The sequence below is a fragment of the Alosa alosa genome, chromosome 7, assembly GCF_017589495.1.
Source record: "Alosa alosa isolate M-15738 ecotype Scorff River chromosome 7, AALO_Geno_1.1, whole genome shotgun sequence".
Lineage (NCBI taxonomy): Eukaryota > Metazoa > Chordata > Actinopteri > Clupeiformes > Clupeidae > Alosa > Alosa alosa.
The window spans coordinates 26,347,098-26,374,597 of NC_063195.1; the positions used below are offsets into that span (position 1 = coordinate 26,347,098).

At 44.1% G+C, this 27,500-nt stretch overlaps 2 protein-coding genes across 4 annotated transcripts in view; both read left to right on the forward strand.

Annotated features, from left to right (window-relative positions):
- pld5 (phospholipase D family, member 5) overlaps positions 1 to 16,255 on the forward strand; it is a 25,946-nt gene extending 9,691 nt beyond the window's left edge. The window contains exons 1-10 of one of the 3 annotated variants that reach the window (XM_048247256.1): positions 134 to 506; positions 3,299 to 3,432; positions 4,877 to 5,060; positions 6,196 to 6,304; positions 6,992 to 7,119; positions 7,606 to 7,803; positions 9,106 to 9,257; positions 10,203 to 10,368; positions 14,742 to 14,832; positions 15,075 to 16,255. In XM_048247256.1, the coding sequence (XP_048103213.1) occupies positions 471 to 506; positions 3,299 to 3,432; positions 4,877 to 5,060; positions 6,196 to 6,304; positions 6,992 to 7,119; positions 7,606 to 7,803; positions 9,106 to 9,257; positions 10,203 to 10,368; positions 14,742 to 14,832; positions 15,075 to 15,322 (1,446 nt within the window). In that variant the 5' untranslated portion in view covers positions 134 to 470 and the 3' untranslated portion in view covers positions 15,323 to 16,255. Of the gene's footprint in view, positions 1 to 133; positions 507 to 3,298; positions 3,440 to 4,876; positions 5,061 to 6,195; positions 6,305 to 6,991; positions 7,120 to 7,605; positions 7,804 to 9,105; positions 9,258 to 10,202; positions 10,369 to 14,741; positions 14,833 to 15,074 lie in introns of those variants that run through there. The other 2 variants (XM_048247257.1, XM_048247258.1) reach the window with 2 other exon arrangements.
- A 3,907-nt stretch (positions 16,256 to 20,162) lies between these two features.
- The window catches only part of ccdc88aa (coiled-coil domain containing 88Aa), a 37,810-nt gene continuing 30,472 nt past the window's right edge, over positions 20,163 to 27,500 (forward strand). Inside the window, 6 exon segments of the mRNA XM_048247234.1 lie at positions 20,163 to 20,825; positions 20,991 to 21,091; positions 23,035 to 23,140; positions 25,501 to 25,570; positions 26,851 to 26,909; positions 27,492 to 27,500. The exon segment at positions 27,492 to 27,500 is cut by the window's right edge and continues 75 nt beyond it. Of these exon segments, the coding sequence (XP_048103191.1) occupies positions 20,745 to 20,825; positions 20,991 to 21,091; positions 23,035 to 23,140; positions 25,501 to 25,570; positions 26,851 to 26,909; positions 27,492 to 27,500 (426 nt within the window). The 5' untranslated portion in view covers positions 20,163 to 20,744.

Sequence of the window (27,500 nt, forward strand, 5' to 3'; positions counted from 1 at the left end):
GGCTCAGCATTGGATGTTCGAGAATGTGTGTGTGTCTGTGTGTGTGTATGAGAGAGAGAGAGAGAGAGAGAGAGAATGTGGGGGGTAGGAAGGTCTCACCATTTCTTTCTCTTGTCTTGTCTGTGTTAGTGCACAGCACACACACCCACATTCCCCCACACACGCGTGCGCGCACACACACAGACACACACATACACACACAAACACACACACATACACACATAGACATACTCGTACGATCACAGAGGCAGGCGATGAGAGAGAGAGAGCATGTGAGGACTCTGGAACTCTAACGGACCTGGACGCTGCGTCTCATGATCCGCGGAATGGACTGTCGCTGACGGAACTATGGCACATGGGGGAGAAAGAGTAACAGCAGGTTGTCAAGGAGACACACATTGTTGAGAGTGAGCTTCTTACTTTTTCCTGTCATTTGAGAAAAAAAATAAAAAATATCGGTCAGTGCCAGCATGGCTGAACAAAAGACACAAGAAAACGTTATGAAGGTAAGCATGGCAATTGACCACTCTGGTCCGCACCTGCCCTACTCTAATAACATGTATTCTATTCAATCTATTGAATGCCTACAATAAGTTATTTCATATGGCATATGGTTGTGTTTTCTGTCAATATTCAGTTTATTTCATTTCTAATAGTTTTTTTAATCTGTATTATGTTGTGTTAGTAGTGTTTTATTGTTTGGTCATTAGTACTTTAGTGTAGTATTTATAAAATGATGAAGGAATGTGGCAGGCTGAACCCTTGCTGAGTTCCCTCTACTGTAGCAGAGGAGAAGCCTGCAGGCGTAATCTCCAGGGGCATGAAAGCTTGGTGCTGCTGTTCATTCTGACTGGTTTGAATAAAATGCGCTTGAATCTTTCATGGAGATGTGAGTCCATTTGAATGTCACATATGGGTGACCACTGCTGTGCCCTCATGCACAGTACAAAGCATGCAAAGTATTTCTAAGTATGTAGAGCTAAAACTGACCACAATGACTACAATATTAATGTGTTTTTTTTTGCAATCAAGATACAGGTCTAAGTATTAATTAAGTATTACATTAAGTACATTTGAGCCTACCTGTAACTTAATGCAATATTAGTGTGATGTTTTATCGTTTAGTTCACTCAGAGACACATTTAGTGGTGATGAACAGTGACGGTGACATACAGTTTTGACCCCAATAGAGTGCTAGTGAATTATTAACACTGTTTCTGACTGTTGGTACAACCTGGACTTATGTACACTTCAATTCCCTTTTATGACATTCATCTTAAAGATGATCCAACCTTGTGTGCCCCAGTGTACAAAACACACACACACACACACACACACACACACACACACACACACACACACACACACACACACACACACTCTCTCTCTCTCTGTTGGCTGGCTGTGGCCTCGGCCAGGGCTAATGTTGGCGAGGCGAGGGGTTGCTTTAGATGGAGTGAGAGCAGCTCTCTGCAGGCGTGTGAATGGAAAGCTAGCAGGGGTCCCACCTGCTAAAAACATGCTGAGATTGAAAGAGATCCCCCCTCACACTCAGAAGAGGGGAGTGAAGAGCATCACCCCATCACCTCTCTCTCTGTCTCTCTCTCCACCACTCTCTTTCTTTGTCACGCATGTGTGCCCTCTTGTTTGCACTACCTATCCTTCTCTTTCCTCCATAATAGTTTCTATTCGCCACATGCCCTGTCCTATTCTCTATTCTCTCTCTCTCTCTCTCTCTCTCTCTCTCTCTCTCTCTCTGTCCTATTCTCTATTCGCTCTCATTCATCTCTCTCTTTCTCTCTCTCTCTCTCTCTCTCTCTCTCTCTCTCTTTTTCTGTCTCCGGTGGGTGTCATGGGCAATGAGTTCAATCTCTTGACAATATATTCTTGTAGTAATTGCTTCACATTTGTCATAAAGCCATTTAGTCATGTGTGTTGAGGAGAGAAAGGTGCATGGTGTGGCTGTGGAGTTTTGTTTACCCTTCCATCACACAGACAAGGCAAACAAGCTGTATTTATACTCCTGGTAGGAAAGGGCCATAAATAGATATACAATGAAATCTATTTATGGTGAATAAAATGACATGGTTGAGATTTGCGTAAACACACATGCACGCACACACATACGAACACACACACACACACACACACACACACACACACACACACACACACTCACACACACACACACACACACACACACACACACACACACACACACACACACACACATTAGTGTGTAACTCTCGCCCGTGGACAGCTTGACAGATGCGCAGGGACAGCGCTGATGATAGAGGTCAACAGATGTGCAAGGAACGGGGTGGGGGGTTAACGTGGGAAAGAGCAGCAGCAAGTTTACACTGAAGTGCGGGTGTAAGCAGAACTCCGCTCTGCCAGTGTTGCACTTCTAATCGAAAGGAAATCAAGATTCCTCGCCGGCCCGGGGCGCCTCGGAGACAAGCCCTCTCTGCATTCTAACCGATGGCCGTATCGATGTTTCCAAACTGGAGCGCGTAGATGCGGCAGGGGAGATAAGTGGGCACGAGCGACATTCGCGGCGCTCGCACACCGCAACTAAAACAGATAGGCTTAAACAAACAAAAAAAAAAAAAACATTGTTTCAACGAGGCAGCCGAGCGTTACAGCAGGCACTTCACGCCGGGCCACGTCTGCGACTGCGTCCGCTGCTGCCGGAATGGAGCTTGTTGTGAATTAGATTTGACTCTGCAGCTCTGGACCGCTCTGTCTCCATCAAGTTTCCACGCGGCGAAAGAAACAGCTGCAGTTGCTGGGGAAGAGAAGCTTTAAAATCGTTTCTCCTATACGGCTCCATCTGGTCCTCCACCAAACCTAAAAAAAATTACTAAAAGGAGAGGAAATATCCTCCTGTGTAGCTTGGTGTATTCAGAGTCGTATATCAAGTAAACTGTAAATAGATTGTGCTATGATAGACTGCATTTGTAATATGGATTGTCTCGACTGATGGCTCTACACTAAACATACAGTATTGGTTGACTAAATTTAGTCCAGGGAAGTCATCTTGTTGTTTTGAATGAGTTTTGCCAATCTGTCTTCATGTGTAATAAAACAGTAATAAACCTATCACTACACCACACATAAGTAAACTCAATGCAAGACTGGTTTAAGAGTCAGCCAATCACCCTTTTTCATTGCTTTCAATGTACAAATTGGGATAACTATTTTTTAGTCCAAATGCTTTCTTTGTTATATACTCTCTCTCCTTTTGCCCCCCCCCCCCACTCTCTCTTTCTCTCTCCCACTCTCTCTCTCCAAACAGTCTCAGCAGAAATGCATTGCAGTCTTCGGTCTGCTTTGCTGCTTCGCAGTGCTGATTGCGCTCATCTTCTCCTCAGTGGATGTGTGGGGGGAGGATGAAGGCATCACGGAGGAGAACTGCAGCTCGAAATGTCGGTAAGAGGTAAAGGTTGCATCACCCCCCCCCCCCAGCCACCACCATCCAACGCATCATAAAAAAGACACAAGAGACTGTCAAATTCATTCCCCTGAATTATTGATTTCATTACCATTCGGTGGTAGCTTGAGACTTACAGATAATTCTCTGCTCTTGGTATTCAGAAGGTGTGAAGAGTTCTAGAGGGTACCACACATGGTGATGTAACAAAATCTCTGAAGAATCACTGAAGACCCTATGGAGCGTATTTTGGGCCCTTTTTAACTTTGTCAGACTTGTCAGTGAAGAGAGGATGGGAGAGGAGCGGAAGAGAGTTCGGGAGTGGGTTTGGGAAATGACCTCAGGGTGGACTTGAGCCTGGGTCTCCTGGGCGGCGCTAAATTACCTCAGGGTGGACTTAAAGGGACACCAGGCAAGCCTGATGCTTTTTCTCTACGAAACTCCCCCTCGCTCGGTCTGAAGCTCTTTTCCTTTTCTTTGCATCTTCCGTCAAAGGTTTTCGCTGCTTCTTTGACGGCTCTGCCATTATACACACGTTTGCAACAATCGCTAGCGTTTCGTTAGCCTCCCTCTGCTTCAGTCGCCGGGTACGATACACTGAACTTGCAAGCGGGATATTCTTCCTACAGGCAGTAGGGGCGGGCGAGAGAGTCTTTATTCGCCCTGTAATGAGTCATTTAACCATATACCGACTTACGAAGATGAGTAATTAACACAAAAACGTTGCCTGGTGTCCCTTTAAGCCTGGGTCTCCTGGGTGCTAAATGACCTCAGGGTGGACTTGAACCTGGGTTTCCTGGGCGCTAAATGACCTCAGGTTGGACTTGAGCCTGGGTCTCCTGGGCGGTGCTAATTGACCTCAGGTTGGACTTGAGCCTTGGTCTCCTGGGTGGTGCTAATTGACCTGAGGTTGGACTTGAGCCTGGGTCTCCTGGGCGTTAAATGACCTCAGGGGGTGGCCCCGGCCGTGGCGCCAATGGTTGGGGCACCTGCACCGTACGCCGGCGACCCGGGTTCGATTACCACCCTGTGGTCCTTTCCGGATCCCACCCCAACTCTCTCTCCCACTCGCTTCCTGTCATTCTCCACTGTCCTGTCTCCTTAAAGGCATAAAAAGGCCAAAAAAATACTCAGGGTGGACTTGAACCTGGGTCTACTTGGCGCTGAGCCTGTTTACTATTCGAGATACCAGTGCTGCTGCTGTGTTACAGCTCAGGTCAAGAATGTATACAAAGATGCTACGCTAGAAGGTTCTCAAATGACAACGGAATGTCAGAGATGGGGATTTAGTGTTAAGCTTAGAGCTTGTCCTCATATTACCCTTACTGCAGAAGTCAACACTAACATCTCACTCCGGATGATGGACATGGTTTGTTCTGTTAGGCTCTTAAATTGTATTGTATTTTTTTTTCTTAATTTTCTTTGTATGTTTTATTTCCATAGCATAGTCCTAGTGGAGAACATTCCAGAAGAGATGGACCTCTCCCCTGTGGACGAGGGCACACTGCCTCTGACTGTGGGTCTCCACGGCCTCTTGGACATGGCCAAGCGCTCGGTGGAGATCGTCTCCCCCCGCTGGACCCTGACCTCCAGAGAGCAGCAGACCGACCACTTCTCAGCCAGTGAGGTACGGGACCTCAACCGCCACACACACACACACACACACGCACACACACACACACACACACAAGTTCTTCTGGTTCAAATTTACTGTATCTACTGTAATCATTTCACTCCTTACTGTATCTACTGTAATCATTTCACTCCTTACTGTATCTACTGTAATCATTTCACAGAACAGCCCTGAAACTTGCCAGTTCAGTTTAATGGATTGTAATAACTACACAATGAAGCAGCACCCCTCTCCGCCTCCACACACATACCCCCACCACCACACACATACCCCCACCACCACCCCTTGCCCCCAGCCAAACACTGAGACACTGTCAGATTTAATAAGTTACCTCCAACCTCTTCATTTTCCAGCTAGAGCTGCTTTGCAAATCCCTGTGATCGAAACAAATTACTGGAGGAGCCAGACTCTCCGTGTGCGGCAGTCAGTTCCAGTGAAAAATTAAAATCTCATTTGCATTCATAATGCGTAGAGTCCCCTTTATCCGGCAAATGTGACTTCATTCAGACCAGCCATTGTCTTTGTGAGCAGGAAGTTTCTCAAGTGGAGAAAAGCTGGTAAGACTGTATTGCTGGAAGACAAAATGACCTGCCTTGGAGTGTCCACTGACTAGCCCAGTTACACAGGAAGACTTCATTCATGATGACTTCATATATGTCTTTGTCTCATACATTGTCAGGGAGGGAAGTGATGTTATTTTACAAATATCCTTTCATACCTACAGCAGGCACAGACAAAGTACAATGACTTTTTTGTTACGTTAACTGTATAAAATCAGACTTGCTTGTTAACTTGCTGACCAATATTCCTCCTCATGCCAGATGCTGACATCCCTTATCTTGGGCCACATTATCTAACATCATTAACAGTATGGGGGTCAGGTATGGGGGTGTTGGAGCAAATAATACACTTGCATCTGTCTTTTTCCTTGAGGGACCCTGTTTTTATCTAAAGTAACCGTCTTGATTTTATGTTAAAGAGGATGCCCCCTTCACATCCACCTGGAGCCCCTTGGTCCCCTTGAAATGTCTCTCCCTTGATTTTGAAAAAGCATTTGTGCGCAGCTTGTCTACTGTCAGAGCTGAAAGCTTTTTTTTGTTGTTATTGTTGTTGTTGTTGCTGTTGTCAGGGCCAGCGTCTCTTTGAAAGGTTGCTCGGGCTGAAGTCACGGCGGGTGAAGCTCAAGGTTGCCACTAGCCTGACGGACTCTGCTGAGCTGACAACCCTCGCTGCTCACGGTAAGGTCACACCTACGAACCTTCGCCGCTCACGGTAAGGTCACACCTACAAGGTGAGGATAGGAGCAGGGTTTGGTGTGTGTGTGTGTGTGTGTGGGGTCATGTTATACTCTGACATATAGGGTGATTGTCATTGGGTTTGCTTGGGTTTCCATAGGTGTGCAGTTCAATGTGTATGCATGGTTCCCTACAGAAGGTGGTAAGGGCATAACCACAGCAATTTACTATTTATCGATTCCTAAACTTGGTCGATTTCAAGAGTTCAAAAGAGGGAGCCCTGGTAGCCATGAGCCATCGCTCATGCTCATAGGCGAGTCAAGCTTTTTCATAAATACCACCCCTCATTATCATCTCTTGCTCACTCCAAGCAAGGTCTGGAGCAAGGTCAGACATCATGCTGGTGCAATGCTGTTGACTTCAAAATTTGATATCAACCAGATTGGTTTCCAAGGTCGCAATCCTGACAGCTAGTCAGCTAGTCAAAACTCTCTCTCTCTCTCTCTCTCTCTCTCTCTCTCTCTCTCTCTCTGTGTCTCTGTCTCTTTCTCTCTCCTCTCTGCTCTGTCTTACTCTCATTCTCTCTCTCTCTCTCACTCTTTCTTTCATTTTCCCTTTCTTTTTCTTTTTCTCTCTCTCTCTCATGGTCAATCTCTCTCACTGATCCCCCTTTGGCTCTGTGTCCTGTAGGTGCTGAGGTCCGTTACGTGAACACGACAGCTCTGACCAAAGGGCACCTGCACTCATCCTTCTGGGTGGTGGATCGAAGGCACATATACATCGGGAGTGCCAGCATGGATTGGAGGTCTCTAGCCAAGGTAGCCAGACAATCTGTCTTTTTCTGCTGTTACTTCAAACACAAAAAAAGAAAAGGGAAAAAAAGACAAGTAAAGAAAAGGAAGAGAGGAAGAGGGGGAAAAACAGAACAAAAAGAAAAGAAGAGTGATAGAATTAAAAAAGAAACACCAGGATTGTTTTCCATAATGTAATATGCCTTCCCACTCCAACCTTTTATCTTCTCATTTGTAAATCACTTTGAGTTACCAATGTGCATGAGTTCTGATATACGAGACTTGCCTTATCCCAGTTGTCTCCTCACATACTGTAGGCTCCCACAAACAACCTCAGAAAAAAAATGGAAAATAACAACAGCACATTTTGTTGTTGTGTTTCCTTTGGCCCGTGGCTCTGACTTGTACACCAAAGCACCCCTCCAGCCAGTGCATGAGTTTGCAGAAAAACACTCCGCTCCTCTGTGCTCTGATGTGCTGTGCTGTGCTGTGTTGTGTTCTTCCCTGGGCCAGATGAAAGAGCTGGGGGTGATCCTTTACAACTGCAGCTGCCTGGCGCTGGACCTACACAGGGTCTTCTCTTTCTACTGGCAGCTGCACTACAAGGACTACATCCCCTCCATCTGGTCCAAACGCGTGACGGCCCTCTACAGCCGCGACGACCCACTCCTGGTTCACCTGAACGACTCGGACACCAACGTGTATATGTCTGTGAGTCGCGGCTGGTCTGTTTCAAAGAGACACACAGACACAGACACACATACAAATGCATGCGTGTATGCACACACACACACACACACACACACAGGTAAAAAAAAAAAACTATATCTATAGCAACAAAAGAAATGCAATATGCGGCTTGTGAGAAACGAATTAGAATCAAAATCATTTTAAATGTTGTAACATCAAATGGATTAAAGAGTCAAATTTGTTTTATATCTTACACACACATCTTACACAATACACAGTATACGCATGAAGTGTACGCATGGCAGAGTTTAAACTGTGAAGATGGGGCAGTAGCAGTCGCAATAGTATATTTACCAAAGATTTGAAGGATTTTAAGATATTATCTCATTTTTGGCAAGGGATCTGGACTGGATAGAACCCTGTCATCTCAACACAACGTGGTACCTAATTTGATTAACAAATGTCCTAACCATCCATCTCTACAGCGAAAAAAAAAATTCTTGCACAAATGAGACAAAAAAACATGTCATATTGCAGCATGGCGTCCTAATTTACCTGCCATGAATCTCCGCGTTCTTCCAGCGACACGCTGTTTATCAGGGGCGGCAAAGCCATCCATCACCCTGTGGAAATGAAACGGCCCTGTAATGGCGCATGCTGGTAGCAAACATTATGGGGACTTATGATAAAGTTACCCGCTGACGTTGATGTATGCGATGGGACATCTCTTAATTTCCTCCCCTCCCATCCTCTCCTCCCCTCTCCTCTCCTCTCCTCTCCTCTACTCACCTCCTCTCCTCTCCTCTCCTCTCCCCTCCCCCCCCTCACCTCCTCTCCTCTCCTCACCTCTTCTCCTCCCCTCCCCTCCTCTCCTCTCCTCTCCTCTCCTCTACTCCTCTCCCCTCTCCTCTCCTCTACTCCCCTCCCCTCTCCTCTCCTTTCCTCTCCTCTCCTCTCCTCTCCTCTGTCCTCTCCTCTCTGCTCGGCCATGCTGGTGTGGCAGCCCTGGTGTGTTATTAGAGGGAGGGAGAGTGAGGCATGAAGGAGCGGAAACAGGAGATCCATCTTAGTGTTTTGTGTGAGTGGAAGAGAGATGACGGAGCAAGCGTTGTTGTCTTTGTTAAGGGGTTGTGAGCTGAGCTGTGCTCCTCACAGGACACTGATCACACAGATTTATGATCAGGACAGGTACATGCCTGCATGCAATTGCACACACACACACACACATTCACAGAAACACTCACACACACACACACACACACACACAAAGAAACACTCACACACTCACTCACACATTTTTCTTCTGTGCATCCCTCTCTACAGACCTCCCCGGACCTGTTCTGTCCTAAGGGCCGCACCAGAGACGTGGAGGCCATACATCGGGTGATTCAGGAGGCCGAGCGCTTCATTTACGTCTCTGTCACAGACTATCTGCCCTTGGTGAACAGATCCTCTCGGGGGCTACACGTCACAAGGTCAGACTGCCCAGCCATGAACACTCGCTGTGTCCTAATCTCGCAGAGCTGTGAAGACTAGGAACAGCTAACCACATAGAAATGGGAACCCCACAATGTAATAACAGTGTTACACTTGTGCTTACTCTGCATTCATATTTATTAACTTGACTAATGCTTTCATTCCAATTGGGAAATTATCCAAAGTTACATTTACATGAAACTAATATTTTCATTCTAATTAACAACTTAAAGATCCACATGTCAATTGTTCAAATTTGGTGTGTGAAAGAAATAATGATAAAAACAAAAGGAAAACAAGCAAAAACACAACAACAAAAAAAAAACAATGTGTAGGTACCTTTGTAACGTTGCAATAAAATGTTTTGCACATTTTGTTTTGGCAAACCTTTCCTTTCTACAGTTGCTTGCTGTCCTGCTACCCTGAACCGACCTCGTTAGTTCAGCATCGACCCGAGCCTCCAGTTTCAGCCAGAGCTCCAAATTGACTATGGCCAACCAGCCATGTCTTCCTTCCTTACTTCCTTCATTCCTTACTTCCCTCTCTTCCTTTATTTTTTACTTCCCTCTCTTCCTTCATTCTTTACTTCCCTCTCTTCCTTCATTCCTTACTTCCCTCTCTTCCTTCATTCTTTACTTCCCTCTCTTCCTTCAGGCAATTGTCAGCAATATTGTTCCACAGCCCTGTAGTTTGACAGGTTTGGTTACATTTAAGATGGTAGCAAATTCCTATAGGATTTCTGTATGGAGAGTCATTATCAGCCACCCCTTAGGGTACTTCACGAACACTGTCTCTGCCTGCAAATTATGGCGCACACACTGTCAACGGCATACAAATGATGGTGCACATTTCTAACAGTGCTACATAGGTTTGGCCTTGATTTCCCGTGGGATATTATCATGGTCAGGGTTTCTACAACCGTCCACCTCTGTCTCCGACTCCAGGTACTGGTCAGCGATCGACGAGGGCCTCCGAGAGGCGCTGGTCCTGAGGCGGGTGAGCGTGCGCCTGCTGGTCAGCCTCTGGGAGAGGACGCACCCGTACACGTTTAACTTCGTCTCGTCTCTGACCACGCTCTGCCTGCAGCTGATGGACTGTAACCTGGAAGTGGTGAGAGAGACATTGGGCCCTGATTGGAAGGATTGACAAAGTGCAAAGTTCTAAAGTTTATTTAGTATTTGGGCTAAATCAGTTTGCTAATATAGCACCATGGGCAAAACCTTCACTGCAAACACTGATGAGTCAGCTCTATGCTCCCACATGTCACGTGACAGCTGTAGTTCATGCGTGAGAACTTTGCTTGTTGACAGACTCTGCTCTTTACTCGCCATCTACATTAGGGTCCCATGTCTCCGTACTCCTGTCTTGCCCTGTTGCAACTTGCCCTGCAGACAATCTGTTACTATTTTTAGTATTTTTAATGTTGCCTGTGTGACTATTTTTGCCTATATGGCTATTTTTGATAACTAGATGTACCGCATAGCGGTACAAAATATGACCGCCGCTCAGTCCTGTACATCCATTCCGCGAAAATAAATCACACTTCAATTTGTCTCCATCTTTTACTCCATCCCCCACTCTTGAAACTTTTGTGTATGCTTGTTTGGCATGCCTGAGTGTGTGTGTGCGGCTGCACAGAAAGTAGCCTACTGGTGCTGAAAAGGTGAATAGATTGTAGAATAGCCAAAGAAGATGTAGCATTGTTATAAAACCTTTAAAATCTCTAAACAATCACAAGTAGGGCAGGTCATCACAGTTCATCCATTGCAACTGGATTGATGAAAGGTCACTTACACCTGTAGGCTACATTGTATTTGGGAAAAGCAAAATGTATCAGCATAATGTTATTTATTTATTTATTTATTTTTTATGTATTTATAAACAAAAACATCTCTGTCAGTTCCATGCCGTTTTCAACAGCTATCAAAAACAAAGGTCATTTTTGGATGGATGGATTTTTTGTGAATGTTTCTTCTTCTACATAAGATTTTATTCATCTTTAGTTCATGTAATACTTTATTGTCAATGCACAAATTAAGTAACAGTAGTCTGAAACGTTATTGTTAATGCACAAATTAAGTAACAGTAGTCTGAAACGAAATGCTGTTTTACATCTAACCAGTGGTGCAAATAACTGACATGTCCAAATGGGCCTTGATGAAATCGCGCCGCTAGACTGTTCATACACATTTTAATGGGCCAAAGTTGAAGAGCTTTTGTCCGTTATTGTTCGTGCAAATATAGGCTGATTCATGTTCCCTTGCATTGTGTAACTGAGGTCCATGGCTAGTCTGGCTTTCATCAGACCAAGCTCAATCTTTTAAGAAATCAAAAAATAAATAGTGGGCAGATCAGGCTGGGTTCACCCAGCCTAGTCCATAGGCACCCGATATTGTTTAATTTTCAGATTGAGATATACACGCTCTCGCTATTCTAAATGCAAAAATGCATTAGGGAGTTATGACAAAACTGTAACTAACAAACTAGATCCTAATAGAAAGCTGTTAGCTTCCCTAAGCTACAGGTAGGATTATAAGGTAGGCCTATTTACAACATAAATTGTCAATAGGCTATGCTGGCGACACAAATAAAATCTCCTTTGGAAACCAATGGCTTACTTACTTACAGTATCAAGCGGACTTAAACTGCCATATCGCGGGCGAAAAGTTGTAATAACATTCACGCCAGTTCCATGAGTCAAGGAAAGCGAAATGAAGTAGCCACTTCTAAATGGGACCCACTACACAGTAGCTTAAGGTGTGTTGCTAAAGCAGCCATAATGAAATGAAGGTGTCATTGTTTGGATACTTCACACACACGTGCTTTTTAATTTCACAGACTACAACTACCAAGCTGGAATCAAAGCACATCGATTCCCCTCTCACACCCTGCACGCACTTAAAACAAAATAAACAGGCGTCTCAGTCTCACGCATGTATAGGCAAAACTGTATCAGACCGGTGTAACGTTGGTAAATCTTCCATTGCACAGAATGATTTTGTAGCACGTGCAATAAATGACAGTCGAAAGATACAAACAGTGCTGCTATCAATTTGCTTGGTATAACCGCATTTATAGTTTTCTACAAATGCAATCAATCAAATGGGCCTCCATCACTCAACCAACGCTAACGGTAACATTACCTAGGTCCTTATTGATATTACAAGATTAACGTTATCTGCAGTAAAACCAAGCATGTCCGATAAACATCCTCACTTCATCCTCACTTACACTTCATGTGAACATCGTCCTGTCCTTATTAGATGTTCGCTGCGGTAAATTACAGTCCTTGTAGGAAGTGTCCATTATTTTTTCAACCCACTTTTCACTTCCAAAAAAATTACGTCTCACTGCAACGATGTGCCATCTAGTGGACAAACGACTACTTATCGCCAATACTGAAAATGCAGCCATGATGATGATGATGAATATTTTGGCTTTCTTTTGATCCTATTGAATTTGTAATTATGTATCAGCCGTTCTAATACCGATAGTATGTGGGTGCCTGTGTGTGTGCATGTTTATATGTGTGCACCGCCATTTACAGGCCAATGAGTGTACAGTCACTAAATGTACACATAACCTAATTTTTTTAGCCTCCCCCCATGGATGAAATTCTACGAAACTTGGCATACCCCCAGAGAATGCCAGGTCAATCATACACATCAAATTTGGTGCAGTTCTGAACATCTTAACTGATAGGGGCGATTAAAGCAGAATAATATTGCATTTTCATTTTTTACCGGGGCGGGGGGGGCAAATCACAAATGAGTGATTATGAGCCAGGTTGATGTGGGCCCTTGAGACCAACATACCATAAGAGATTCACAGAGAACTGTGTCTGCCCTACCCTCCTTTCGGGGGGTCCAGTCCAGCGGGGGGGCTGCAGATGAAAACGAAAAATGATGGTTCCATGCTATCCATGTGGGGGTACATGCTCACCAAGTTTTGTGTACCCCGGTCTTTCAGTGTCCCGGGAATCCTTGTTGGTGTACGTCACTAAATGTACACATAAATTATTTTATTGTAAGGCCCCCATGAACGAAAGTACACAAAACTTGGCATGCATTCGGAGGGTGTCATAATGATCCTACACTTTTAATTTTGTGCAGTTTTGACCTTGTCAGCCAGAGATATTGAGATGAAAACACCTAATTTTTGCTTTTTAATTTTTTTAACTAGGTGGCGCTATACATGAAATAAGTGGTAATGGGATGGGTTGACATGCCCCTTAAGACCAACATACAAAAAAAGGTGGACCTCCTAGGCCCTACGGTTCTCAAGATATTCACAGAAAACTGTCTCCGGCCACCTACAGGCCAGTTGGTGTATAGTAACATAAATTAATTTATTGTGTGGCCCCCCATGAACGGAATTCCACAAAACTTGGCGTGCATACAGAGGGTGTCATAATGATCCTACACTTCCAATTTCATGCAGTTTTGACTATGTTAGGTCACAGATACCTTCAATTACACCACCTCATTTTTGTGTTTAACTAGGTGGCGCTATACATGAAATGAGTGGTTATGGAATGGGTTGACATGGCCCCTTGAGATCAACATACAACAAAAAAATGGTCCTCCTAAACCCTCACGGTTTTCGATATATTCACAGAAAACTGTGTCTGCCCTACCCTCCTTTCGGGGTCCAATTCAGCAGGGGGCTACAGATCAAAACGAAAAACGATGGTTCCATGCTATCCATGTGGGGTTACATGTCCACCAAGTTTTGTGTACCCCGGTCTTTCAGTGTCCCGGAATCATTGACGGAAATTTGGGCATCGCGAAAAAAAAAAAAAAAAAAAAAAAAAAAAAAAAAATCTGACTAAACCTATATGACCCAGCCCGCTTAAGCTGCGGCGGTCATAATAATATTCATTGTTATTGTTGTATCTCGATTAACCGTAATATATGGCCTTTTGGACACCTGCTGTCGACTGGAAGGTGGCGGCGCTAGGGTTAGGGTCAGGGTTAAGGTTAGGATCACGGTTAAGGTTAGGGTCAGGGTTAGGGTCACGGTTAAGGTTATGGTCAGGGGGCCCAAAACACCTTCAAGCCTTAACCATAATCATAACTGTGATTGATCTATGGCTAGATGAGTGGCTAGACAAGATTTAATTTCCCATGGTGTCGGTAGCAGGAGTAGCTTAATGATGATTGCACATAAAATTGTAGCACACACTGAACTCTGCGTTACTCGGGTGTGCCTTTGCATTGCTGGAAGCCCTGGGGCCATGAATGCCTTTATTCCCATGAATTACTGTCCTCTTCAAGTCCTTGACTGGAAGAAAGAGAGACTTCCTGATATTTACTCCTGCTGTGTAAGAAGAACTATTGAACTATTCTCACTAGGCCTTTTCTCCTGTTAGAACTATTCTCACTAGGCCTGTTCTCCTGTTAGATCTATTCTCACTAGGCTTGTTCACCTGTAAGAACTATTCTCACTAGTCCTGTTCTCCTGTTGCTTGTTGTGTCTACAAGAAATTTTTCAGTGCTGATGAAGGATACCACAGACATGACGAGGGACTCAACCATAACAAGTACATGGTGACTGACAATGCGTTATATATAGGTACGTGCCATACCAGTGTGTGTGTGTGTGTGTGTGTGTGTTTTCTGTGTGTGGGTGTGTGTGGGGGGTGTGTGTGTGTGTGTATGTGTGTCTGTCTGTGTGTGTCTGTGTGTGTGTGCATGTGTTTGAAATGATAACTTAATTTTACCAAAGGTCTTCATTTTACAAGGACCAGTATTTTACTGGTGAAAAATTGCAACTGTCCTAAAAATAAAATAAAATGCCCTCTTCTCTTCCCCAAGGAAACCTGGACTGGGTGGGGAATGATTTTGCCTTCAACGCAGGGACAGGGCTTGTGATCAAGCCCATTAGAGGACAGCGTCATCTGGACAGCGGGCCCTCTGTTCTGGACCAGATGAAGGCGGCGTTTGAGAGGGACTGGTTCTCGCAGTACGCCAAGAGCCTACAGGAAGTCACGACTCAAACAGGACGTGCATTAAAGACCGCTACACTCTCACGGGTCGAGAGAGAGAGACAGACAGCAGCGTGAGAGCTGGAAAGTGATGCGCATTCCTCTAAAGTCGTGGACTGATTTTGATACGTAGAAAAAAATCAACAACAACAACAAACTGGAGCTATTATGAATGCAACAATATATGTATTCTTTTACAGTAATGGGTCCTAAGACAACTGCATGAGAAGCTGGACATCACTGGAATTCAGGGCTCTCTAGTGACCTCTAGTGCCAGTAAGGTTGTAAGACCAGCAGAGACCTCCACATAGAAATCAAATGTCATGTGTTTGCTCTGTCTACATATCCATTCACAAAAAAATGCATGTTTCTTTTTAAAGACATTTCAGCATATTCAACTGTTTATATCAGTGTTTATCTTTCATGATAGAATGCCTTTATATGACATATATGTCATTTTTATTATTTTTTAATTACAACGAACATTGCTCGGTTTTATACATTTCTTATCACCGTTTTATACAAGGCCAAATATTTGGTCACTGGCACCTTTTTGTTGTTACATTGGCCATTTGGGCGACATTTGTCTTCATTTCATACATGAAAGCGCACAAGTTAACCAACACTAGAAACACTACTGCCAAAATTTCAATCATCATGGCTATGGAAATATAATTCTTCTGGGGTGTAGCCTAATGGCTTACTTCAGTTGGTCACTGGTTCTTGTGGCCAAAGCTTGGTCTTGCCTGTTCTACTGTGTATGACTGAAATAAGGACTACTACTATTAGTCCGCAATTACTACTACTACTACTACTACTAGTCTAGCACTACTATTACCATCACTACCACTGCAACTACAGTATGCTAAACCGTGTACATTGCATGTTTGTTTGGAAGATTTCAAGCTTGACAGCTTCGACCTTACTGATTTGTCTCTTCCACTGCTATGACCGGTAATGAATGTGAGGTATGGCCCTGAGCTGATGAAATCATTTGCACTTGCTCTATACTTGACTGTTAATAAAACTATCGGAATTTTTCACGTTTCCGTAATTTCTCAAATGATCTATAGTGTGTTTTACAAATCCACCGATTATAAAAGCCAGAAAAAAGATAACTTCCTCTGTGTACTGCACTTCCATGCGATACACAGCACATTTTAGTTTTTTTTTTAATTGATTTGCTGTTGAGCTGCATCATCTGTTATCATTAAAGTCAGAATTAAGACGTACATGTAGGCCTATGGCTGGAATGTGAGACACATTCATCAGCTGTATTGTACTTCTACTGTCTCATCACTTATGAAAGGTAAGCATTTTCAATTTCAAAACCCACTGACAATCTGATAAAAATGGAAATAAATGAGCCATCAAACTGGTTCGCGTGCAGGACTTTCACACAAGCAATATATAGTGATAGTGGTACTGGTGAGCCAGAGTAGAGGAGTATTTAACTCAGTTATATGATCTGGTAACACTGCATCAACTGCAGAGAGAGAGAGAGAGAGAGAGAGAGAGAGAGAACAACTTCGTTTTTTGACTTGACTAGTATGCTGTTATTTTTGGAGCTTTATAAAAAATTAAGCATTTTAGATTAAATTGGTTGAGTGGAGTGATGGCATGAATTTTGTTTGCCATTGTAGCTGGGGGGCAGCCCAAAGGAAAATGTCTTATCTCAAAAATGTCTTTCCTTTCCATACATCAGAGCCCACTTCCCCGATAACGACGGAGACACGCTCTTAAGAGGGTTTTCTACAATTCATCTTACGATCGTTCGTTTGGTTTTTCCGACTGTTTCCCGAACATGCTCGTATCGTGAACGCGCATGCACTGCTCTTAAGATGCTCTTAAGGGGAGCTGTCCACGTTAATAGTTCTGAAATATCCTCTGATTTGACGGTGATGTCAGGTGACTGCACGTCACAGCTGTAGGCCTACCATTTAAACTTCGGATCTACACATTAATTCACATCAATACGAAAATAGAAACACTTTGACATCTGCATGTAAGCATCCCAAGTAGGTTATATACCACACAGAGACATAAATAATTGTAATTATTTTAAGATTAGATTGTTGCACCATGCAATAATTTGTCGCGGTGCCACTTAAGAACACGTTTGACGATAAGAAAGAAGTCGAGTAAGAAAGAGAGGAAATGTGTAGGCTTAGATTTTGATGCAGTAGGCTACAGACTAAACCACATGTTGCTTTCTCTGCTTTTTACCTCATAGGCCTAATAAAATATTCACGTAGCAAAGATAATGTCAAACTATTCTGGCAACGTCTCGTTTCATAACTTGATTGCATTTTTGTCCGCTTTTCATCACATTATTATGCCCATTAAATGTAGGCTATTTTGCACGCTAAAATCTGATTCATCACAGGTAAACACAATAAAGAATGGGAACGTAAAATGGATTGTGTATTCTAAGTTGTAATTCCTCTGTATGTCCTGTTGGTGACCTCAGTGAGAAGTACTGTTAAGACGCTCTTAGCCGGTAACGAGTACTCTGGAGCACTCGTAGATCTACGAGTGTTTTCACGACGCTCTTAAGATACGATGGTTTCGGGAAACAGTCGGCAAATCTTAAGACGTTCGTAAGAGGGACTTTACGACGCTCTTAGGCTTAAGATGCTTTCGGGGAAGTGGGCCCTGGTCTTGTTGAGATCTTGTTTTGTGTTAAGCTAAACTGTCGGATCAGATCTCATTTGAACTGACTAATAACTGACTGCCATTTTTTTTACAGCTGTTGGGTGACGTTTTATAATGAAATTTGCAGCATAGTTGACAAAACTTATAGCTCATTTATTATCATCAAAATGTTTAGCAATATAGTAGGCTACAAGCGGGACGATTGAAACGGGGGACGAATGAAACATTCCGGTTTTCTCCGAGTGCAACGATGATAGACAGTCATCATTTGGACAAAACATAGAGCATAACCTCTGTTGCTCAGCCAAATGCCTTCCTGTTACGTCCTGGTCACAAATTTAGGCTACTTCATTAGCGGTTTATTTTTTTTTATTATTAAAGAGTGTTTTTCATTTAAAGTTTTGACTTCATGCTTATTCAGTAGAGTATTTAGTGATTTCCCCAATCCCAGACGTTCACATTGCATGTTTGTTTTTAATGGATGCAAAACAGCCTATAAAGCTAAATGTATATGGCGGGACAATTGAAACACCTGTTTCATTTGTCCCGACCAGGCAGTAAACCCTATTTATTCTAAGTCAATGCACACATATCTGTGTTTATACTATATTTTATACAGGTGAGACATGGAAAAGCAGTTTTAGAAAGATGCAAATATATTTGGGGCTATCAGGTAGGGGGTCGAGTTTTGCCATGTTAACCTATGGAGACTGACGGCCTGTGGGTCATGAAGGGCACTTATTTGGATGTGTGGTGGCTTTAACCACGGAAAAACAGAGTGAAATAACATTTTGTACTATAGAAACATTATATAATTCGAAACATGCATTATTCTAGCTATATTAATGGCATAGGCTAGTGCATGCTATTTCCATAACCGCGAGATATGCGCTTCACCATGACGGCAATGAGTTGTTAACAAACATGAACCAAGACATATAGCCCAGCAGCAATCTATCTAAAATAACACATACGTGAAGTACCATTTATGATATTTTGTCAAATATTGAAATTGTGGGAAGTTTACATAATTTAAGCTGTATGTTTCATTTGTCCCCCATGCTGTTTCATTCGTCCCAGCCAGGAGGGACGAATGAAACAAAACGCACGTTCGACTTCTCCTTAAATAACTCTTGAACGGTTTTGTTCAGAGCTGTAAATGAAACTGTATTTGACAGAGGATAGATGTAGGTTGCTAGTGACAAAATATTAACTTTCAGTGTTTTACGATGTCTTTGTAAATTACGTTTAATTAAGAAGTGTTTCATTCGTCCCGGTTCTCCTCTACAGATTAGATTCTGCTTTCAAAGTTGATTGCTTGCCATTTTGAAAACTGCGCAAAAATTTGAGCTCACCTCACTGCACAAATGACCAGAATCCACTTTCATGAGCATTAAGGACGCAATGTCTAATTTTAACCACAAGGTGGTAGCGTAATACTGTTCCTTATGTAAAGGAATTTCCATGCAGACAAGTTTATCAAGAGAAATGGCCTACCAACTGTTTGGAACAATCAGCCTATATTTCGCATGAGGCCTACCTTAGCGTTGCGTTCTACATTTGGCATTAAAATGGTCCCTTGATTTAGGCCTATTTAATTTCAAAGCCAATGATAGGTCTGTCACATTGAGAACCAGACAACTCGTAATAGGTTCCCACTAAAAATGGACATGCCTGGCTGTGGTCTGTAGCCTACTTACTATGTGTGAGGCATGAGATTTCAGTCCAAGACCAACTGCCAGGATGCGCAGTTATGAGGATAGGGTGGAGTCAGGTTGTTATGGCAACAGATTAAGGTCAAAGATAGTTTAATGGTTGTCCATTGGTACTTTGTGCTGTTGCCATGGATTTGCTAGATCGTGGATGACATGTGGCAGCAGATCAAGCTTTTAGGCTGCAAACATGTCAACTTGTCAGTGTGTGAGATTTTACAATGAGTTATTGATTACCAAGGTGATGCCAAAATTATAAGATAGTCCAATAGGTCTGTGTGTCTGACATTAATTGTAGGCCTTCAGTTTTACAACTTTAAAAAAAACTCAGGTCTGATGTGAAGGGAAATTCAAAGGAGATGGCGAAAGAAGGAGCAAAAAGGAAAAAAATAATAAGGGATTTCAAGTTTGTTTGAAAATGATGAGAACATGAGAAAATTAATATGTTGTAATTATTATCATCAGTGGGTGTGTGTGGTACTGTAGGTAAGAGAGCGCCTGCGACTCCCACCCACCCCTCTCCCTCTCACATATAGTGTTTAATACCCACACCGAGAAAGGTAGCCAGTGAGATAGGCTACCCTGTTTCATAAAAATCTCCACAGTATGTAATCTTGGCATGTCAATTCATTCACACGGATGTAGCGCGACGACGTTAAATGACTACCTAATCTGTAGAGGAAAGTGAGCGAGTCGTGAGTCATTGGATACTGTGGGGAAGGATTCCCGGTCCTCCGCAGTTGCGGCTGCAATGCCCCAGCCGTTCGTGCGAGAGGGAAAACGCTGTAGCCTACAAGCGATGCAGAGGAATGGAATCTTTTTTGAACAATGCCTAAGAACATTCCTATCGTTTCAAATGAAATGATATCAGTCTAGAGCTGCGACAGAAATACAAGCGATTTTATTCACATTGGGCATGGATTGAGGAAGGCGTGATTTTTAAGTAGTTTAATACAAGCTGCGAAGTCAAACGTCTGCAGGACACCGGATTGAAGGTCTCTCCAAAATAATTTCAGTCTACGCAATGAGGAGGATTTGTTTCCGTCACCTTCGAATAGACGACCAAATGATTACTGTTTTCACCTGGATGACCGACAGCATAACGTTACATTGAACGTCCTACTAAGTCCGGGATGAATTTATCCTATTCCAAAATGGGGAGTGAGATTCTGCCATCACTGGAGCATTTTATGCTAACACCCCTTGTCACCTGGGTAAGGATCCCATGTTTCAGAACACAGCTGCATCAACTTGTCTTTGAACTGTAGCTAAAAGCTTGTGCCAAGTTTTCTCTTTAAAGTTATGGTGTTAAATGTTATCAGTCCAATGGTGATCATCAGCTAGTTTATCTATTTGTTCTTTTTTTTGTTGTTGTTTAGGTGAAGACGTTTGGGTGCATAGGTGAGAAGGATGGCAGTGTACTTTCAGAGTATACTGAGTTAGTGGATGGGTACTACCTGAACAAAATAATGGGGGAAATGTAAGTATGAATAACCTATGTCAGTGTACACATTCTTGGCTTTGTAAAATGCACTGTGCTTGACCATATGAAGGTACACATTGAAATCAATTTTTGATTTTTTTTTCATGGAGTGTTTAAATGTGGTACCACAAACAGAAAGACCTTTTGGGAGTTCCACACTAAGATTATTTGACATATTTGGGAAGTTCTTGTTCCCCTTGATAGCATGTAATCTAGGACAGCTGTTGCATGCACAACCACAGTTCTGGACGATGGCAGGCTTTAGACACGCAACAGTACTTGCTTTGTCACGCCAAGTTATAAAGGAATTCTTTGTAATTCATCAACACCATAACTTCTGTGGAGGCCCTCATAGTTTTAAAAGGGGTTGGGCTTTTAAAACAATGGAAAATAAGACTAGTTAAAAGCTAACATTAATGCAATACCTGAGTTATAATCAGAATATTTTAATGGTAATGGGAAAAAGCTTAGCCTATATGCTATTCACCTATCTACAGTGTTGTCCTGTAGTTTTGTGCGTCATGAACTTTTTAATACATTGTGTTGCTAACAGGGGAAACGCCCACTTGCACTAAGTTCAATGCACTGTCTAATTTGATCACATGGTTTTATAGGGCAACATAGATATAACCTTTATCCTACTACCTCCCCACTGAGTTAAGACATGGGAAAGAGGTGAGAGAGTGGGAAATTGAAAAAGAGCATTGTCAAGAGGAAAGAAAGACCTCCACTTGGCATCTCGAGTGCTGTGATGATGGTAAACATGATCGCCAACTCCGGTAATCCCATGGATTGGGTTAGGAGACCCCTCTGGATTACGGCGGGCGGTGTGCTGGATTTATCGCTGCCATGTGGGCACAGATGGCTCAGATTGAGATGAAAGACGGATCCCAGAGAATGACAGGCAGAGAGAGAGAGGGAGATAGAGAGGGGGGGGGGCTGTGCCCTAGACAACAGGACTAGGGCAGCACGGGCCAAAGTGTTTTAGGTCAGTGTGTCGGCATGCAGACACCACACACGGGACATATGCCAGGGATAGTGCAGAGAGAGGAAATTGTATGTGTGTGTGTGTGTGTGTGTGTGTGTGTGTGTGTGTGTTTGTGTGAGATTATGTGTGTGGAAGAGTTTTCCTTTTCCCCTTTGTCCAAGTTTGGCAGTACATTGTATCGCTTGCCATGCCAATGAAGCACATTTGAATTTGAATGTTTTGTAGGAGAAAGACATGGTCAGGGCATATACAGAGAAACACAAAGAGGTTAGACATGTATAGAGACAGAGAGAGAGAGAGAGAGAGAGAGAGAGAGAGAGAAACTGCTAAGGAAAACAAATAGAGGGAGAGAAGGATAGGGTGAAGAGATAAAAGAGTGAAAGAAGCAATAGAGAGATTGGACAGACAGAGAGTGGTGGTAGGTGTGGCAGGGGAAGAGAAGAGAGAAGCCGGCACAACAGACAGAAGTTGCTCTGAATGAAAAGTCACATTCTAGTCCACAGACAGGAAAACACAGGCACTGCCCTTGGCACCACACACACACACACACACACACACACACACACACACACACACACACACACACACACACACACACAGCCCCCCTTGGCTGGGCTGAGCTCTGCCAGCTGACTGACTGCCTGGGACGCTGTCTCTCAGATGGGGCAGAATGAGCGGCTGAATGGGAGGATTGTGCTGTGTGGTTTTTTTTAATCACTCGCCCCCAGACTGCAGGTTCCCTTGGAAAAATGTCAGCCATGTTTGGAGCCGAACATGACGCCCCGACCCCCCGCCCCTTCCCTTCCTCCCCTCCTTCCATGGGTTTGCCCCCCGACCCCCTACCCTCCGGTTGAATGAGCACAGGCCTGCTTGCTGCTGTGCCCGATGCCTGGTGCCATGGAGACTGCATTGACACAGGTGCCCGCGTGTGTTTGGTTTTGTTGTGCGGCAGAGAGGCCAAAGAGGTCAGCGCGCGGGTGAAGAAAGCAGAGGGCGAACCGAGCCAAAGGATCCAGAACCTCATGGCCATGGTGCAGCACATGAAGACCTACTACCAGGTGAGAAGGCTGGGCTGGGCTGGGCTGGACTGGACTGGACTGGGCTGGCTTTGTTCTATTACCACAGCATACACTACAGCAAGTTTAACACACACATACACACAAACACACGCACATACACATTCGGATTTGACATAGAAAGCGTGTGCCTCTCCCGCCTTTAATACCCTTTACGAGGGTCCGACCTAGAAGCCCTCTGGCACATCTGTCTCCTGCCCTCCCACGGCCCCTCTCCCACACCGCCAGACGCCTCACCCTCCTCTTAAGATGGCTGCCCTAAATATCCCCTTCATCCTCCTCATCCTCCTCCTCCTCTGCAGTGGCACACATGTTAACATCTGTGCAATCAGTAGATGAGTGGGGAGTGTGTACCAGACCAGCTCAGCTTGTGGGGGAGACAGTGCGCAGTAGGAGTTCAGCCCTTTTGCTCCGGTTAGTGCTGCTGTGACTGCTGCTGCCGCTGCAGCTGTGGACACCTTGGCTTCTCTGGGGGCTGGAAGTGGCCCATTTGGGCTCCCCGGAGCGGACGTCTGGTGTGTGTGTGTGTGTGTGTGTGTGTGGGTGTGTGTGTGTGTGTGTGTGTGTCTGTGTCTGGATCATTCACTCATGCAGCTGATGGAAGTGCTTTGCGTAATGACAACCAGCAGTGACCAAACGGCGACCGCAACAACTTGAACGACACACACACACACACACACACACACACACACACACACACACACACACACACACACACAAAATATCTGTCTATCTGAGGAGTAAGACAGATGTGTGTGTAGGGGGGGAGGGGGCGTCATGGTGGGTGTTTAAGTAAAAAAAAAGAAGAGGAAATCAAGTCTTTACTGTAAATCGGATGTCGTTCTTTACTTATCCAAACATGCCTTTTGCGCTTTGCTTCTACAAGATCACAGCATGCATTGGTACAGTACGTAAGTGCAGCTAGAGTTGCTTGCACACTCGCATGACCCTCTCAGTCATGTGAAACAGGCACTTGGCGTTCTCGCCTCCACTGTTAACGTCCCCATCCCCACAGGGGCTGTCTGCATGCCTAGTCCGAGAGAGAGAGAGAGCGAGAGAGAGCGAGAGAGAGAGAGAGAGAGAGAGAGAGCAAAAGGAGCTTGTGCAAGCAAAATCACAATGATGAGTTCCCATCAGACATAGCTGTCAGTGGACACACCGCCATCTGCAGTCAAGTTAATTTGTGCTACCAGACCATGAATCCTCATGTATATATACTCTTTTGATCCTGTGAGGGAAATTTGGTCTCTGCATTTATCCCAATCCGTGAATTAGTGAAACAAACTCAGCACACAGTGAACACACAGTGAGGTGAAGCACACACACTAATCCCGACGCAGTGAGCTGCCTGCTACAGCGGCGCTCGGGGAGCAGTGAGGGGTTAGGTACCTTGCTCAAGGGCACTTCAGCCGTTCCTACTGGTCGGGGTTCGAACCGGCAACCCTCCGTCCGAAGCGCTAACCAGTAGGCCACGGCTGCCCCACAAAGCCATGACCGTCACCGACAGTACAGATAAAGATAGGTTAAGTATAGACATGCAGAGTTACATATTATCTCTCTGGGGTTTGAGAGACTTGAGCACTTGCATTATTCATGCAGTTTCATTATTTAGTGTTTGGTGGAGACTTTTTTCCTAAAAATATTCTGTCTCCTCGTTTGGCATGCAAGATCAGTCCATCTAAAGGCTGTGTGTTTAACTCCATCGTCAAGCATTAATTCAACCCTACCTTATTACCCTAGCAACCAGTCATTGATTTGGAAAAGCAAGAACAGCTCCTCGTAGAAATGTTTCATGTTCTCGTGAGCAGCTTGAGAAAAAGCAACTGGACCTCAACCATTAAAACACACACACACACACACACACACACACACACCACACACACTCACTTTTAGTCCTTTCTGTCCTTCACTAAAATTTGTGGAGCCACTCTCCTTGGAAAAGTTGACCCCATGGCCAGGGCACAGTAATTGTTCTGCATCAAAAGTTGAGTGGCCCTTGGGAACTAGATAATTCTTTCCTTCCCTCCCTTTCCCCAAAGCCAGCTCTCAGGCTAATAAACAGAGAATGAGTCACTCTGCTACACTCGTGCTCGCAACTGTAAAAACAAAATTTAATTTCCACAAAAAAAAAAAAAAAAAAAAAAAAAAAACTATGAATGATAATTTTGTGTAAAAGGACCAGACCTTGTGATTTGTTACTGTCTGGATAAAACACAGCATTTCTTCATAAGTATTCCTCAGGGTGGTTGTTTGTTTCGAGAGCTGTATTTGAGGACATAGACTCGGATGGAGTGAACTCAATGAAGTCCCTCTGAGTGTTGGCTGTTTCATGCCCCTTACAGGAGACTCTCCAGCAGCTGGTCATGATGCCCCTACCCAACGCACTGGTGCTGGGCAAGAACCCTTTCTGTGGTGGGTATCACTCGTGTGTACAGAAGAGAGGCTAACCCCTCTTTGTTTTAAAGGTTGTATCAGCGATGGCAGGCCCATAAAAGGCCCACACATAAATAATCACATTCATCAAATCTTCCCTAACGTTCCGCTAGCTGCCCGCCCAATAAGCAGGGCGTCAAAAAGCCATGTCTCTGTAGGCAGCCTAGTCTCTGAGATCTGCACACAAAAAAACACAAGTGTTGCCAACCACTCAAAGGCAAATTAAAGTGTTCCAACCAATAACCGAGGAGATGCGCGTTCAGGAGAGTTTCAATTGCACGGGAGGGAGGGGGAGGGAGTAGCGAGCAATCTCTCTGTTTTGTTTGAACGTCAACATAAGTGACGTTACCCCGCCATCATTGATACAACCTTTAAGTGATTACGTTCAGTTTAGTTGATTTGTTCAGTTTGTTTCAGTGAGAGCTTATATGCAATAGAACAATTAAAATGAGGGATGAATAATAGATGAGATATATTGAGAAGAACTGATTTGATCCCATTCATCTAGAGTGACTTTTGAGTAAGTTGCAGAGGATCCTTTCATAAACTGGCACTTTCAGGTTCTTGTTGATGTTCTTTTTCACATGCTACATTATAACATGCTAGTCTAGTCGAGTGTGCATGCACCTAACCCGGATATGATGTTCCTTTTCACATGCTACATTATAACATGCTAGTCTAGTCTAGTGTGCATGCACCTAACCCGGATATGTGGAGCTTTTTCTTTGGGTCCCATCACATTCCTCACAGGGTTAATAGCAGCATGGATTAATTGTATTTCTCTTGGCTAATTAAACCACATTAGTCTGAGTTTCACCCAGGAATCCACCCCCCATACACACACACACACACACACACACACACACACACACACACACAAACATACACACATTCAGACACAGACACACACACACACACACACACACACACACACACATACACTATCAAGCTCAGCAGGTTTATAATTCAATTGCACTTGCATTAGTCTGTGGTCCCTACGCCGCTGTGCCACTCTGGTTGGCCGTGGCACGCCTGACCTAAATCCACTGTGCCATCCATCGCTCCGCGCCAGCCGAAGGCCGAGGGTAGGACAGGATAGCTTTAGCCTACTTCAGCAGAGGGAAAAAAAGAGATTAATCCTTTTTAATAGATATAAGAATGACCACTGTTCCCAGTAAGCCGTATCCTGCTGTATAAAGGCATTGAGCTTTTGGCTCAGTGGAAGGGCAGGGGTTGTCATGGATTTGTTTGTATTCCAGATCAGAGCCTGGAGGAGATGAAGAAGTTGTTGCTGCTGCTACTGGGATGTGCAGTGCAGGTAACACCAGAGTATTATATACTGTATCCACATGTATAGTACATTACACATACATGGCACATATGAACTGTTTATATATTTTACAGTACATGCATACCGATATCTATATATATATATATATATATATATATATATATATATATATATATATCAACATGGATGTCAAATGCAAGTGACTGCAAGTTTTTCCCTCATCATTATCCATGTTGGTGAGTTTCATGTTGGTGGCTAAGAAGCTTAAAGTGTTGAGTGCTGAACTCTGCTGCACTGTATGTGCTGCCCTGGGGTCACTTGAGTCCACTAGAGTCCTGATTTCCTGCCCTGTGCCTTTATCAGGCCTCACAGTTACAGTAACACCCTATTCGCTGACCCTGTTTACCCTCCCATGTAGAGGAAGAACGGGAAGTGTGATTTATGCAGTGTCATTCTCTCTCTCTCTCTGTCTCTCCCCCTCCGTCTCTCCCCCTCCCTCCCTCCCTCTCTCTCTCCCTCCATCTCTCTCTCTCTTTCTTTCTCCCTCCCTATCTTTCTCTCTCTCTCTCTCTCTGACCTCATTGTGCCTCACCCTATTCTTCCCTACAGTGTCACAGA